Source organism: Vulpes vulpes, chromosome 10 (assembly GCF_048418805.1).
Source record: "Vulpes vulpes isolate BD-2025 chromosome 10, VulVul3, whole genome shotgun sequence".
NCBI lineage: Eukaryota > Metazoa > Chordata > Mammalia > Carnivora > Canidae > Vulpes > Vulpes vulpes.
In genome coordinates this window covers 46285304-46300126 of record NC_132789.1, presented here as the reverse complement: position 1 = coordinate 46300126, position 14823 = coordinate 46285304, and the positions used below count along the sequence as shown (strand labels likewise).

Here is a 14823-nt window from a genome sequence, read left to right as displayed (position 1 = left end):
TCCTTAATAAAGCAGTAGCAGAGCAGTTTATTGTCTCATGATGTATCATTGGTGTTTCTTTCAGTGGCACATCATTACACTTTTTTTTTTTTAACATTTTTATTTATTTGCTCATGAGAGACAGAGAGAGAGAGAGGCAGAGACATAGGCAGAGGGAGAAGCAGGCTTCCTGCAGGAAGCCTGATGTGGGACTCAATCCTAGGACCCTGGGATCACGATCTGAGCTAACGGCAGACACTCAACCACTGAGCCACCCAGGCATCCCACATCATTACACTCTTAACTCTCTTTTCCATATTGCATATCAGTTCCAAACTTACTAGACCATAAGTTCATAACCAGAGAAGGGAGGTCAGGACCAAGACTACCAATGGCAGCACAGGGCCGATGAGGAGAAGGTGGATGTGTGTATAGATTTTAAAAGCACATTCAAAATGATCATTGTTCTGATTTAGCCATGAGAAGTGGTATATTTTGAAGTTTCAAAGAATATTAAAGGATGCACGACTTCATTCTCAAAAGGAAGCACAAGTTAAAACAAGTTTAGGGATCATTGCCCTAAATCCACATTGCTTTCCACAAGCGCAGGGTAGTACAATAAGATGTCAACTCACACTTGAGCAAATCCAAGTTCTAAGAATTCTTTGTGCTGGAGGGAATAACACTGAATGTCCCTGTGTAATAGTCTACTGAGTTCTTCAATCAGAATAAGTCTAGACTTTAAATTGGGCATATATGAAATAGAAGCTTTCCTACCTACCTAAAGCATGCCTATGCTTATCACCCAAAGCAGGTATACTTGAAAAGTAAACACCGCATTTAACTTAGTATGATCTCAGAAGGCAGAAAAATTTTGTAGGTCACTTTCCTTACAGCCACTTTTCATCCACTAGGAAGGCAACAGCCATAACCTTCCTTTACAAATAAGTGGAATCAATATTAGTACAAGACCGGATTATCAAAAATCTTGAGTCATCACTTCACCACCAGTCTCAATAACTTCTGGACCCACGGGAGCAGCAGAGTTGAGAATTAGGGACAAGTTGGAAATTTCCTTAGCCTGTTCGCAGCAGTCACCACGTAGAAATGTTTCTTGTTAAGGAGAGAAAAAAAGAAGAAAAAAGTATGCTTTTAGACCAATTGCTTTAAGAAGAAACAATAAAAGGACTTAAGCAAGTTTAGCCACTTGGGGCATCCTGGAGTGAGTATGAAGTGAGAGAATATGGTATCCTGTCCTTTTCACGTGAAAAATGGAGCCCACTGGAACACTGGTTTTCAAACTGTGGCTCACAGTCTACCAGTGGGTCATGAAGTCAAATTGGTGGGTCATGACCAGCACTTTTTTGAATGAAAACAAATATCAATAGAATAGAAAATACCCGAGTGCATTGCACTCCATTTAGCAAAAGTTAGGGTATTTTTATTTCGTATGGATGTGTATGTATACTGGATCTCTCTAGGTCAGGGCTTTTGTTTCTGTTTTTGTTTGTTTCTGTTTTTTAGTGAGGATCCGAGTTGATATCAAAATGTTGGAAAGCCACTTTCCTGGAGGACAGATGTTTCTGAGACAGATTTTATGTCCATGGTATCAAAGAGTTCTGTTTGTAAACAAAATTACAAAGCTTTAGAAACTTAGTATGGTTTTCCCAGCTCCTGTTTCTGAAACATGAAGGAATCAGACCTCAGGCTGCAGGCAGGAAGTTCCAAGCACTCCACTACTATTGCCGTTGAGAACATATGCTCAGACTTGAGTCTGTCATTACAAGTGTCCACCCAAGTATGAACTTTTATGCCAGTTGGTTTTGGTCAATGGCATTTCTAATCAAGAAAACAGGTTTTGACATAAGACATTTTTTTTCCTCTAAATAATTTTTCTATTTAGAATGAAAATGTAAGTAAAAGCTACATTTCTTTCAAAGGACACATTAAAAAGACAAATGCTACATTTCCTAGGAAAAAAGATACCTTCCATTTCCTCTGAGCCATGTATTTCTGCAGTAGTAATTGGGATTTGAGACGAACTTTGGATTTTGAAGCTTTGGCAGGCAAATTATTCAACCACTCATGTTTCAGGCACTGTGTGGCACTCATCCTGCAGCTGTGAAATCAAACAGAAGTTGGAACTTTTAGTTAGGGTTGCCTTTTCAGGTTGTCCAGAAGTTGGTTCAGCCGGGTAGGAAGCCTGAGTCAGTGGAACGGATTAATCATTCGGGCAGATCCATGCCACATACTGAAAAGGAACTCTTCGTATCTAAAATTCTCCTCCTTAGAAGTACAAGAACGAGATCAGCAAAATGCTCCCTGCCCTCTATAGAGGGAATGTATCTCGGTGATTAATCACCTTCCCGGAGAGAGCTGGGGAATCAGGACAGGGAGTAGGAAGGCCAGCCGAGCCTGGAAATGCTCTTAAGAAAAGAACAAAACCTTGAAAGAACATGAACCTTGAAAGAAGCTTGTCTCTCGTTCCAGAGAAAAATGTCAGTTTCGTTCATCTAAATTCAAAATACGTTTCCTCCCATGACTTTTCACAATCAGAAAGAATGAAATAGTAAAGGCCAGGGAACTATAGGCTGTCTCAGAGCCCAGGCTCTTGGGCCTCACCCTGGGCCATTTGCAAGTATTTATGTCTGATGAGTACCAGAAAACTCCATGGTTCCACCCATGGCTTTGATACAGCTGCTGAAAACTAAGTAGGCCTTCATTATCAACAAATGAGGTTTTCTGGCCTTTATTCTGGGGAATAATATCTGCATATCTCGGCTTTTATTCAACATTAACCTATTAAAAGTGATAACTTGGTAATAGTACTAATTTATATACGTGGTCCTTTCTAAAACTCTATCAAGAGTTTATGCTCCTAAATTGTTTATTTTACAGTTGATTTCTTTCATCTCTCTTCCTGCTAATTTTTTTGCTCCAAAGAGGTGGCAGACTACGAAATCTTGGACACAACTGGTCCAGAGGAAGCCCAGCACCAGCCCGCTCTTGACAGCACCCAGATGGGCGGTTACCATCAAAATGGTTTGCGCCTGATGAGCAACGAAGGGTACCTCTTCTCTTTGACAAGCAGGCGGGAAACAAAGTCCTTGGCCTCCTCCGACAGCCCTTCAAAGGTGTCAGCATCAAAATCCCAGCTACAGTTCACAATGAAATTCATGGTCTCTGCATCTGTTTCCCCTAGAAACGGGGACAAACCGCTGAGTCTACAGAAGAGGGAGAGGACCGTCAATGCGCAGAGCTGCATCTGCCGACATGCAGCAAAGGGAGAGAGGTCTTCCCAAGGTCAAGCAGCGTTAACCAGAACCAAGAGGGTTCAAAAGAAAAGCACCCCCCGGAGATAGTCCAGAGGATTCTACTAGGGGAGGAGGTGGCAGGACTGAAAATTTGGAGGCATGAGAGTGTCTGGATAAACCCCCAGTTGTGCTCACCTACTTGGCTTTTAGCCTGAAGTGGAGGATAAATTGAGACCCAGTCCAGACTGTCCATTTATCAGGTACATCCTGACTTACACATACCCTACAAGTCTCTGAGACAGCCTGGCTAGCTTCACCCCCAGCCCAGGCCACGGGACCAAAGGAAAACTGGTGCATTAGCCTGTCTGGAGTGAGCGCAGAGAGACAGGACTCTACCTGCTGCCTTGGGCCTCAAACTTCCCCCTCCCGAGGCAGCACACACATATGGGGGTGTGGCCCGGGAGCAAAGTACATGCCTTGATGGGGCCTCTGAGGCAAAGCCAAGGGAGGCCACACATCTCCCTTCAGGGCACCCCAACTCTGCTTCCTCGGTCCAGAGAAAGCAGGGGCACGGGGCAGGGAGGACAGCTTAGTAGAAGACGCCCCAGCCGGCGTCCTGCCCGGCCCACCCTCCCCGTACTGCTCTGGTGAACTCCAACCCCACCTGTGCCGCAGCACCTGCAGGCCCACCCAGAAGTTTCGGGGAACCAGTGCCCCCCCGAATCAGCTCAGTGACCACTTAGAGTTGGTGTGTAAATGCCCTAAGTCCCGCCCCTGCTCAGATAGAATGATGGAGGGGCTGCTCCTCAGTGGGTCCCAGACGTCCCTGGCAGGATGAACTCCAGGTGCCCACAGGGTGACTCAGCAGCCTTGCTTTACTAGAGTCTTCCTCCGTCTCGTGTCCCTAATCCTCTGCCGGTGTTTCCTGGGAACATCTCTCAAATAAGACTTGCACTCAAACCTTTGCTGCTCCTAAGGAGACCCAAGCCAAGACCGCCGGCCCCGGACCCCCTGGGAGCCAGGCTCCTAGGTACTCACAGCATGTAGGTAATGACCCCCAAGCTCCACATGTCGGTCGGGAAGGACACAAATTCATAGTTGACAACCTCCGGGGCCAGGAACTCTGGAGTGCCGAAGTTCACCTTCAGCTTTTCCCGAGGCTTGTACCTGGGGAAGAAAGGGTCCAGAGGACCGTGGGCCGAGCCCCTAGAGACGGTGTTGAGGCTGGGACGACTTCAGGCAGGAGCCCGACGTTCCCAGACTCCCGTCTGCCGTGTTGGCTGGACCTCACCTCCCACCACACCACCCAGTGCTTTCCTGGGTCATCATACCCCCCGGCCCCAACTCTAGACGTTCCTGAGTCCCTGGGGAGAATCAGAAAAGCACGGTGCTCTTCCTCCAAGCAATTACAGTGTGAAAAGGAGAGACGATCAGTATGTCTCCTTGAGCTTGCCGCCGTGTGAACAAGCGCAGACACAGACAGCAGCTGTCCGTGGAGGGCTGCCCTCGTGGCACGAGTGTTTGGTGAGTACTAGAAAAAGTAACCATGCAACTATGATGACCGCTCCTCATCAGGAAAGCACAGATGAAAACCACAAAGACACACTGCACATCGTGACTGCTATAAAACAACCAACCAAACAAAAGAACAGAAAGTAGCAAGAGTCGGCTAGGATGTGGAGAATTGGAACCCTGGCCAGTGGGAATGTAACGTGGTGCCATCACTATGGAGAACAGTGTGGCAGGGCCTCAAAAAAATTAAAAATAGGACTACGACGTGATCCAGCAATCCCACTTCTGGTGTATATCCAAAAGAATTGAGAGCAGAATCTTGAAGAGATATTTATACACCCACGTTCACGGCACTATTCACAGTAGCCAGATGGAGGAAGTAACTCAAGGAAGAGTCTATCGATGGATGATCGCACAAGTAAAACGTGGTAGATACATCCCATGGACTATCGCGCAGCCCTACACGGGGCAGTTCTGGCACACGCCGTCATTCGGGTGAGCCCCCGGGACCTTATGCTGAGCAAAAGAAGTCAGCGGCAAAGAGACAAATACTGTATGGTTCCACTTTGATAAGGTACAAAGACAGAGACAGAGGGTAGAAGGGTGATTTCCAGGGGCTGGAGGCAGGAGGAAACTGAGCGGTTACTGTTTAACAGGTACAGAATTTCAGTTTTGCAAGATGAAAAGAGTTCTGGAGATTGGTTGCACAACAATGAATTCATTTAAAAATGGTCGAGATGGTAAGTTTTATGTGTATTTTACACAATTACAAAAAGAAAGAGAATTAGAAAAAAAGTTCTAGACAGGACGATTAATAAAGGCTAGAAAGAGAACTGATGGCTGAGTGAGAAAGGGGGCGGTCAAAGGTGGTTTTTAGAACTTCTAGACTTTTAGAAAGCCTTTAGCTAAAATTTAATGGGCAATGACCAAGATGTCCTTTGGCAGGTGAGTGGATAAATAAGCCGTGGTATATCCAGACAATGGAATAATATTTAATGCTAAAAAGAAATGAATTGGGGATCCCTAGGTTGCTCAGCGGTTTAGTGCCTGCCTTTGGCCCAGGGCGCAATCCTGGAGTCCCAGGATCGAGTCCCGCATCGGGCTCCCAGCATGGAGCCTGCTTCTCCCTCTGCCTGTGTCTCTGCCTCTCTCTGTCTCTCATGAATAAATAAATAAAATCTTAAAAAATAAAATAAAATAAAAAGAAATGAATTATCAAGCTATGAAAAGACATAGAGGAAACAAGTCCACAGTACTAAGTGAAAGAAGCCAGCCTGGGTGGGCAGCAAACCATACTGTAATGGTTCCAACTACATGTTGTTCCAGAAAAGGCAAAGCCATGGAGACCTAAAAAGATCAGCAGTTGCCAGGGGTTGGAGTGGGAAGAGAAAAGGAGAGATACACGGGGCGAAAAGAGGATTTGTAAGACTTAAAAATACTCTGTATGGCACCATCGATGAACACCCGTCATGATACTTTTGTCCAAACCCTTAGAGTGTCCAACATCAAGAGTGAACGGTAAAGTATGGACTTTCGAGTGATAGTGTCAGCATAGGTTCATCAATGGTGACAAATATAACCCTGGTCAGGGAGGCATGATGGGGGGCAAGGGGCACATGGAAAATCTCTGTACCTTCCCCTCAATTTCACTGTGAACCTAAGATGGCTCTAAAAAAAAAATAGTAAAGTATTAATTTATAAAATGTGATGGGCACTTCTGATTGGCCAGGCTAAAAGTTTTACATATATAATCTCTTCTCGTTCTCACAACAGCCCCGTGAAGTCTGTAAGATTACTGTCCCCATCTTGCAGATATGGCAATTGAAAATAAAATGAATATTTTGCCAATGTGCCCTGCTTCCCTTAAACCAAGGAGGTGACTGGTCAAAGAGTTTTATCTTCGAAATTTGCCGAGAGCCAGGTCAATGCAGCCCTCGGGCAACACGGCCCATATTCTCCCAGTGCAAGAGCTGCAAGAGTCGTCTTGGTGGCCTTACATGGGGAGCAGGGGGCGGGAGGAGAGCGGGAACCCTCTGGCAACACGCCGCTGCCCTCTGACCACTGACCCAGGGCCAAGGAGCAGAGCTGAGAGGGACAGCTCGCCCCAGAGCATGCAGCCTGCGAGGCCCTGATGAGTCCCAGGGAAGCCGCAACGTCCTCCAGCACCTCAGGGCCAAGAATAAGAAGAGGGCGAAACGGTATTTGATTCATCATGTGGGGAAAAACCTTTGTTAAATAAATGGATGCAGAGGCTTTGATGAAGATCTTCATTTGGGTTTTGTTGTAAAATAGTGTGTTGTTTTCTTTTGAAAAGGTGCAAAATATCTATCACTACTGACAGGATGTTAATGTTTGGGAAGAAATGAAAACTGGTTTGTTTCGAATACGAGCGCGGATACGCACATTCCAGCAAATGTGTCTACAGCTGTGAGGTGGGCAGGGCTTTGTGACATAAATGTACGTTTTCAGGGTATACTCTCACTTCTAAAATGCATGTTTTGTTTCACAACTAAAGATCTGAAACTTCTCCATCCCCTGTAAATGAAGAAAAAAGAGAAGACCCAGGCTCTCAGGCCCTGGAAGGCACATTCGCGGCCCTGGGCGGTGTTTCCCTGCTTCGTCCTGCCCCACAGGCGCATCCTGATCCGGGACTGCAGCTCACTGCTCCTGCGGCAGCATATGTTGCCCTCCCGTGGATGCTGGGCTTGGCCGCCAGGGCTGTGTGGGGAGCGACAGTGGGCCCAGCCTAGCCTGCGCTGTCGCTCCCCTGCCATCACCATGAGGAGAGGACGCGCGGAGCAGACCTGTCCTCACTGACCCGCATCTTGGATCCAAGCCCACATCAGCTCAGTGAATGGGAACCAGTGATTCCCAACCAGTGGCACTTGGGTAAATATGGAACAACCAGCTGTCTGATTAGAGCCTGACTGGCAGCAGGGGCCACTTTCAGTGGTGTAAATACTGATTTCACCACGGCTCATTTCAAACCCCCATCATGACGCCACTGAACGCGGAGTCGGGAAGAGATGTGCCCACAGGCACGCTGTTCCACGGCCTTCCGCTGTACGGGTACGACAGGCGCAGGTAACTTCAGGAGCAAAAGTAGCAGCAAGGATTTTAACATTTGAAAATGTGATCTTTGTTTTTATTTTATTTTTTAAAAGATTTTATTTATTCCTGACAGACACAGAGAGGCAGAGACACAGGCAGAGGGAGAAGCAGGCTACCCATGGGAGCCCAATGTGGGAACCAATCCGGGGTCCCCAGGATCACGCCCTGAGCCGAAGGCAGGTGCTCAACCGCTGAGCCACCGGGCTGCCTCTGATCTTTGTTTTTAATATAATTTCTTTAATTGTAAGTTTATACAATTTTAATTTTTAATCAGTGGTGTGTTTTAACAACTGTTTACAAGGCTGCCTATCATGAGCGGCTATGAGGTGGGTCCAGCATACCAGTCCCCCAGCTGGGTCGCAGAAGTGGAGATGAGAATAGATGACTGTCTTGAGCCTCTGCCATCTGGGGTGGTTCGTTACACAGCAGTACTGTGGCAGGACCCAACCCCACAGCTCTGCCAAAATAGCCACCGAGACCCCGACTCCAAATTCCTAGCATAAGGCCCTCTGTGATCATAGGGTCACATACGGGGTTGCAGCCCCACAGCAACCGGCGTGGGCACCTCCTCGCCCTGCCAAAGGATCTGATGAAATGGGGCTTGGATTCCAATCTGAGCACCCGACTGGCAGTCAGGAAGCACAACCCTGCACCCCAAATTCTGGAGACCAATCTCAAAGAAGATCCTTCCCATTCCAGCCCCATCCTTGACCCTTGACATGTCCCTATTTATTTTTTATTTTTTTATTTTTTGACATGTCCCTATTTAGACCCACGATGGCTCTCACTGCCCCACCCAGTGTGGTGCTGGTCCTTCTTGCTGGAGGTCAGGGCCCCTGAAGACCTGCAGGTCTCCCGTGTGACCGGATGCCCTACACCCACTGCAAGTCTCCGCTGCTCCTAATGGCTGCACCCAGAAATATGCCTTCGCTTTCTACAGTGTGTATTATAGGGCGCAGCTGGCTTTTCCTCCCTCTTTACATTTAATTCTTTGGGGTATAAAACAGGCTCTTCCCCCCCCCCCCACACACATTCCCCCAAGAGTCTTCCTCTCTGATTGTCTCATGCTCCCCAGGGAGCGGACCCATGTGGCAAATCCCACTTTGCCAAATGATCCTTCTGCCGAGGCCAGTCTGCCAGGCTGCTGCGGATGTTTCTGATGTTTTCCTTTTACCTCCCGGCTGTAGCCCGAGCAGGCAGCCCACCCGCAGGATGGGCTCCTGAGCGACCCGAGCGTCACCTGCACCTGCACCTGCACCTGCCCGGCCACGGACCGTGGGCGGCCTTCCCACCGCGGTTCCCGCACTTGTTTTCTGCCCCGGGCCCATCGGCAAAATCACCGCCACTAACGCCTGTGACCAGGTGAGCAAATTCAGGAGAGTCGGGGGTGGACCTTGACAGCGCCGCCCCTCTCACGCCCCAGGTCACACTGCGCGGCCTGGCCTGTTAGCCCTGTTAGCCCCTCCTCCCCGCGCCCTCTTCCCTCAATCCCCCCCAGAGCCTGCATCCCCTAGGACACTCCCTCCCTGCTCCTGTCCTGCCCCCCAGTCTGCCCCCCCAGGCTGCTGGGCCCTCCTTCCCAGACTCCGAGCCCCCGCTGCTAACTCTGCCTGAATCTGGTTTGTCACTGTACATGCTCCTATGGCGATCGGACATCTGGGGTGGGGGCGCTCCACACGCCCTGGGGAGGCTGCGCATTCGGGGGGGAACAGAATTGCCTGCTGCCTGAACGTTGTCCCCTGGAAGGGCGGAGAAGTCTGGGCTGGGGCCCAGTGGCTCAGCAGGGGAGCATCTGCCTTGGGCTCAGGGTGTGACCCCGGGTCCCCGCGGGGAGCCTGCTTCTCCCTCTGCCTCTGCCTCTCTCTCTGTCTCACAAATAAGTAAATAAAAACTTTAAAAAAATAGTCTTAGCCGTTATAGGGCTTTGTGGCCCTCCAGAGGTGCAGGCACATAGGACTTCAGCTGCATGTAGGACACAGGACAGACACAAAGGACCTCTGCGGCACTAAGCTTCACGGGGAGGGGCCCGCGGTGAGGGGAGAAATGTCCACAAAGGCTCTTTGGAAAGTGATAACAGAGACCTCGTTCTAGCATATAGGACATGCAAGTGTAGAGGATGTGGCCAAACCTTATAAGACATTATTTAGGAAAACATTAAGCAATTTTTTACATTATGGATTGAATGTGATTTTGAAGCATTTGGGTTGGGGGGTTTGGTATCGTTCCTGAAAAACCAGCCACTGGGTGATGGGGACCCCGAAGGTCGGGAGGGTTATATACACTTCCCTCTGCCGTTACTCTCATGACCTCACCTTTGGCCTCCCATCCTTAATGTGGACATTGGAAATGCGTCTTTTACCCCTACAAAGAGGTAAGTACATTTACCACTTCATCCCTTGGGAGAGGGACCCAGGAAGACGCTGTGTGGTTTTGATTACTGTTTCTGGGAGGCAGGTCTGGACACCAGAGGCTGAGTGGCTCTGTCTCCCTGGGACAAGGCTTTGCTTTCTTCCCCTTGTGGATGGAGTGGAGGACACCGTTAGTCTTATAAGGCGACAAAGACAACTTCTTTGGGGAAAATGACCACCAGGGTGACAGAAAATTTGAAGAGCTGAAAATTCAGCTGTAGTGTAGGAGACCCACCTAGAAAATATGTGATTCTCAGAGAAATGTCATTCTCGGTGGAAACAGAATTCTGGAGAAAGCCTGGAGGATGGACATACAACTACCCCTGTTTGTAGACTGTGGCTATAAGGCAGAAGTCCTTGCTTCTCCTTGACAGGCTGTGGGATTAATTGTATTTCAAACCTCCTCTGAGCAGGGAGGATGTGATAGTTCAAAGAGCACCCCTGCGTGGGTGTCCTCAGACCCAGTCTGTCCCCACCCCAGCCCTGGAGCCAGGGTGTGCCGAGCTATGTGACATCTAGCACCGTCCCTGCCCCTGGAAGCCTGCAGAGTCTGCAGCGTGAAGTTACCCCAGTCCCCAGGGTCCTCTGAGGCCTGTCTGCATACGCAAAGGCTACCAGCCGCTCCGTGACAGAGCGTCCTGTGTCAGTCCCAAACCCAAGGATTGGCACATCCAAGACAGTCACAAGGGGTCCCCGAGGAGTTTTGTCAAAGTGCCAGATACAATCCTCTTACCTTCTGGCCAGCCCGAAGTCAATGATCTTAATTTGATGTCCTGTCTGATTGACACACAGTATGTTCTCCGGCTGGGAAAGAGAGAGACATGTGCTTAGCTCAACCGGCAGCCAAGGTGTGCACCTGCCACACTTCTGTCCATAGGCCGCAGTTTCCCAGCCTCCAGGAGAGCCAAGGGGACAGGACAGTCCTACAGGGATACGTAGATTGTAAACGGGAGGAAGGGGGGCCTGAGACAACAGGGAGTATCATGGCTTGTAGAGAACGGGGGCACTTCTGGCCTGTGTAAAGCAGCTCCGGCCAGTGGTCACCACATGGAATGCAGGCCCGGTTGTTCGAGAGAAGCCAGACTACAGATTTTTATGTAAAATTCCATGCTTTTAAATATTGACAACCAAATGTAAACATATGTCCCATGTGCAGGAGTCAAACAGAACATCCCTGTGATGTAGACTTGGCCCACAAGCTGCTTTTTGGAGACTGTCGGCTTGGGGTCATGGTTCCGAACGTCAGCTGTGCATTAGAATGATCAGGGGAGCTCTAAGGTCCCGATGTCCAGGCCCTAACCCTGACCCATGACAGCAGAATCTTGTCGGTGGGAACCAAAGCTTCAGGAGTCTGGTCAGGAGATCAGAGCTCTCAATGTCAATTCCCCCATTTTGTGATGACAGCGGTGACCCAAGAGATGGAGGTGGTGGTCCTAAGACGCTTCTCCTCTAAGTTCTTCAGATTAGCTCAGACGCCTGGGGGGAGCCTGGCACGATGCTTGCTTCTCGAGCCAAACAAATTTGGATGGGGTTGGGGTGGATGCACATGGAGGGTTTATGGTAGAAAAGCCTTGGAGACCGAGGCCTAGCGCCTGAGGTCTAGGGGTCTATTATCTGCATCCGTGGCCCTGGGCCAGTCCCTTCTCTTTCCTCAGTGTCTCCTCCTGTGCAGTGGGAGTAATAACGACTTCCTGCCTTCCTCCTGGGAGGGTATAAGGATCAAGTCACACATATGCTGCTAAATACTGTACAGCTTTCAAAGCAAATGTCGGTACTATTCTCCCAACAGGAGGCTTTATTGTTATTTATGTTATAATGGAGTCATCCAGCTCCTCAGGTAAGAGCAGGAGAATGGAGATTCGCAGTCTCCATATCTTCTCTATAAGGTCTAGAGCAACACTATCCCATGGAAATATAATGTGAACTACATCTATAATTAAAAATTTTCTAGCAGCTACAGTAAAACAGTAAAAAGAAATAAATGAAAAAAAAGAAATAAATGAACTTAATTTTTATAATAGCATTATTGAAAATAAATAATAATATAAAATTCATTTTAAAGTATATAATTCTGTGGATTTTATTTATTTTTTAATTTTGTGGATTTTAATATATTCACAGTTATTTAATGATCATCACTATCTAATTTTAGAACATTTTTCAGTCACTGTCCATCCTTTCCCTAAATCTTGTAACCAATAATGTATTTTCTGTCTCTTTCAATTTACCTGTTCTGGTCATTTCATATAAATGAATCCTACAAAGCCGGCCTTTTGCATCTGCCTTCTTTCATTTAGCATAATATCCTTAGGGTTAATCTATATTGTACTATGTATCAGTACCTCCCTCATTCCTTTTCACAGCTGAAAATTATTCCATTGTATGGATATACCATCTTTGTGCACCTATTCATCTGTTAGTGAATATTCAGGTTGTTTTCACTTTGGAGCTATTATGCACAATGCTGCTAAGAACACTTACGTACAAATTTTAGTGTTGACTTATGTTTTCAATTCTCTTGAGTACATACTTAGAGGTAAAATCACTGGGTCATGTGGTAAGTCTGCATTTAACATTTTAGGATCTGGGGATCCCTGGGTGGCTCAGCGGTTAAGCGCCTCTCTTTGGCCTGGGGGGCCATCCTGGAGTCCCGGGATTGAATCCTCCCTGCATGGAGCCTGCTTCTCCCTCTGCCTGTGTCTCTGCCTCTCTATCTCTGTCTATAATGAATAAATAAATAATCTTAAAAAAAAAATCTTAGGATCTGCCAAACTGTTTTCTAAAGTGGCTGCTCGGGCAGCCCAGGTGGCTCAGCAGTTTAGCGCCACCTTCAGCCCAGGGTGTGATCCTGGCGACCCGGGATCCAGTCCCACGTCAGGCTCCCTGCATGGAGCCTGTTTCTCCCTCTGCCTGTGTCTCTGCCCCTCTCTGTGTCTCTCATGAATAAATAAATAAAAATCTTTAAAAAAAAGGTTAAAAAAATAAAGTGGGTGCTCAATTTTACAATCCCATCAGCAATGTATGAGTTCCAGTTTTATTTTTTGAAGATTTTATTTATTCATGAGAGACACAGAGAGAGAGGCAGAGACACAGGCAGAGGAAGAAGCAGGCTCCCTCCGGGGAGCCCAATGCTGGACTCAATCCTAGGACCCTGGGGTCACACCCTGAGCCAAAGGCAGATGCTCAACTGCTGAGCCCCTCGGGTGTCCGTCATTTTTATTTATTTTAACTTTGTCTAATGTGTGTGAAATAGTATCTCACTGCAGTTTTTATTTGCATTTCTCCAATGACTAATGATGTTGCTAATCTTTTCATATGCTTATTGTCCATTTGTATATGGATATGTATATGGATATGTATATGGATTTATTGGATAAATGTCTTTTCAAATCCTTCACCTATTCAAAAATTTGTCTTTCAATTTTTGAGTTGTAAGATTTCTTTACATATTATAGATATAAGTCCCTTATCAGATATATTGTTTGGAAATATTTCTCCCATCCTATGGGCTATCATTTCATTTTCACAATGATATCCTTTGAAGCCTAAAGGTTTTTAATTTTGATAAAGTCTAATTTATCTATTTTTCTTTTCTAGCTTTTGCTTTGAGTCATGCCCAAGAAATCATTGCCTAGTAATCCAAGGTCACAAAGATTTACTCCTATGTTTTCTTCTAAGAATTTTATAATTTTAGATCTTACATTTAAGTCTACACTCCATTTCGAGTTAATTTTTGGTTATAGTATGAGTATATGCTTTTGCATGTGGGTATCAAGCTTGGTGTCCATTGAAAAGATTATTCTCTCTTCATTGAATTGTTGTGGCACAGTTATCAAAAAATCAACATCCTACAAATATAAGGGTTTGGTTTTGGACTTTCAACTGTATGCCATCGAGCTATCTATTCATCCTCATACACATAACTCATTGTTTTGATTTCTGTAGCTTAGTTGTAAATTTTGAAATTGGGAAATGTGTGTCCTTCAGCTTTGCTCTTCTTTTTCTTTCTTTCTTTTTTTAAAATTTATTTATTCATGAGAGACACAGAGAGAAAGAGAGAAGCAGGGAGAGAAGCAGGCTTCATGCGGGAAGTCCAACATGGGACTCGATTCCAGGCCTCCAGGATCACGCCCTGGGCTGAAGGTGACGCTAAACCACTAAGCCACTACGGCTGCCCTGCTCTTCTTTTTCAAGATCGTTTTTGCTATTCTGCATCCCCTAAATTTCCATCTGGATTTTAGGATCAATGCATTAATTTCTGTAAAGAAACTAGCTGCAATATTGATGGAGATTGTGTTCAATCTGTAGATCGATTATTGCCATCTTAACAAAATTAAGTCTTCCAATCCCTGACCATGGGCTATGCTTCCATTTATAGGTCTTCTTTAGATTCTTTTAATAATGTTCTGTGGCTTTAAGAACATAAGTCTTGCACTTCATCTGTTAAATTTATTCCTGCATATTTTATTCTTTTTGATATTTCAGTAGCACCCCCCTATTCATGGGAGATACATTCCAAGACCCCTAGTAGATGCCTGAAACCACAGATAGTACCAAAC

At 46.6% G+C, this 14823-nt stretch overlaps 1 protein-coding gene across 3 annotated transcripts in view; it reads right to left on the bottom strand.

Annotated features, from left to right (window-relative positions):
• Window positions 1-14823, bottom strand: part of MYLK3 (myosin light chain kinase 3) — a 41883-nt gene continuing 27060 nt past the window's right edge. For 2 of the 3 annotated variants that reach the window (XM_072723921.1, XM_072723918.1), the window contains exons 9-13: window positions 10998-11068; window positions 4272-4400; window positions 3051-3203; window positions 1966-2098; window positions 1-1092 (exon numbers count right to left, since the gene is read on the bottom strand). In XM_072723921.1, coding sequence (XP_072580022.1) covers window positions 1033-1092; window positions 1966-2098; window positions 3051-3203; window positions 4272-4400; window positions 10998-11068 — 546 coding nt within the window. In that variant the 3' untranslated portion in view covers window positions 1-1032. Of the gene's footprint in view, window positions 1093-1965; window positions 2099-3011; window positions 3204-4271; window positions 4401-10997; window positions 11069-14823 lie in introns of those variants that run through there. The other variant, XM_072723919.1, reaches the window with a different exon arrangement.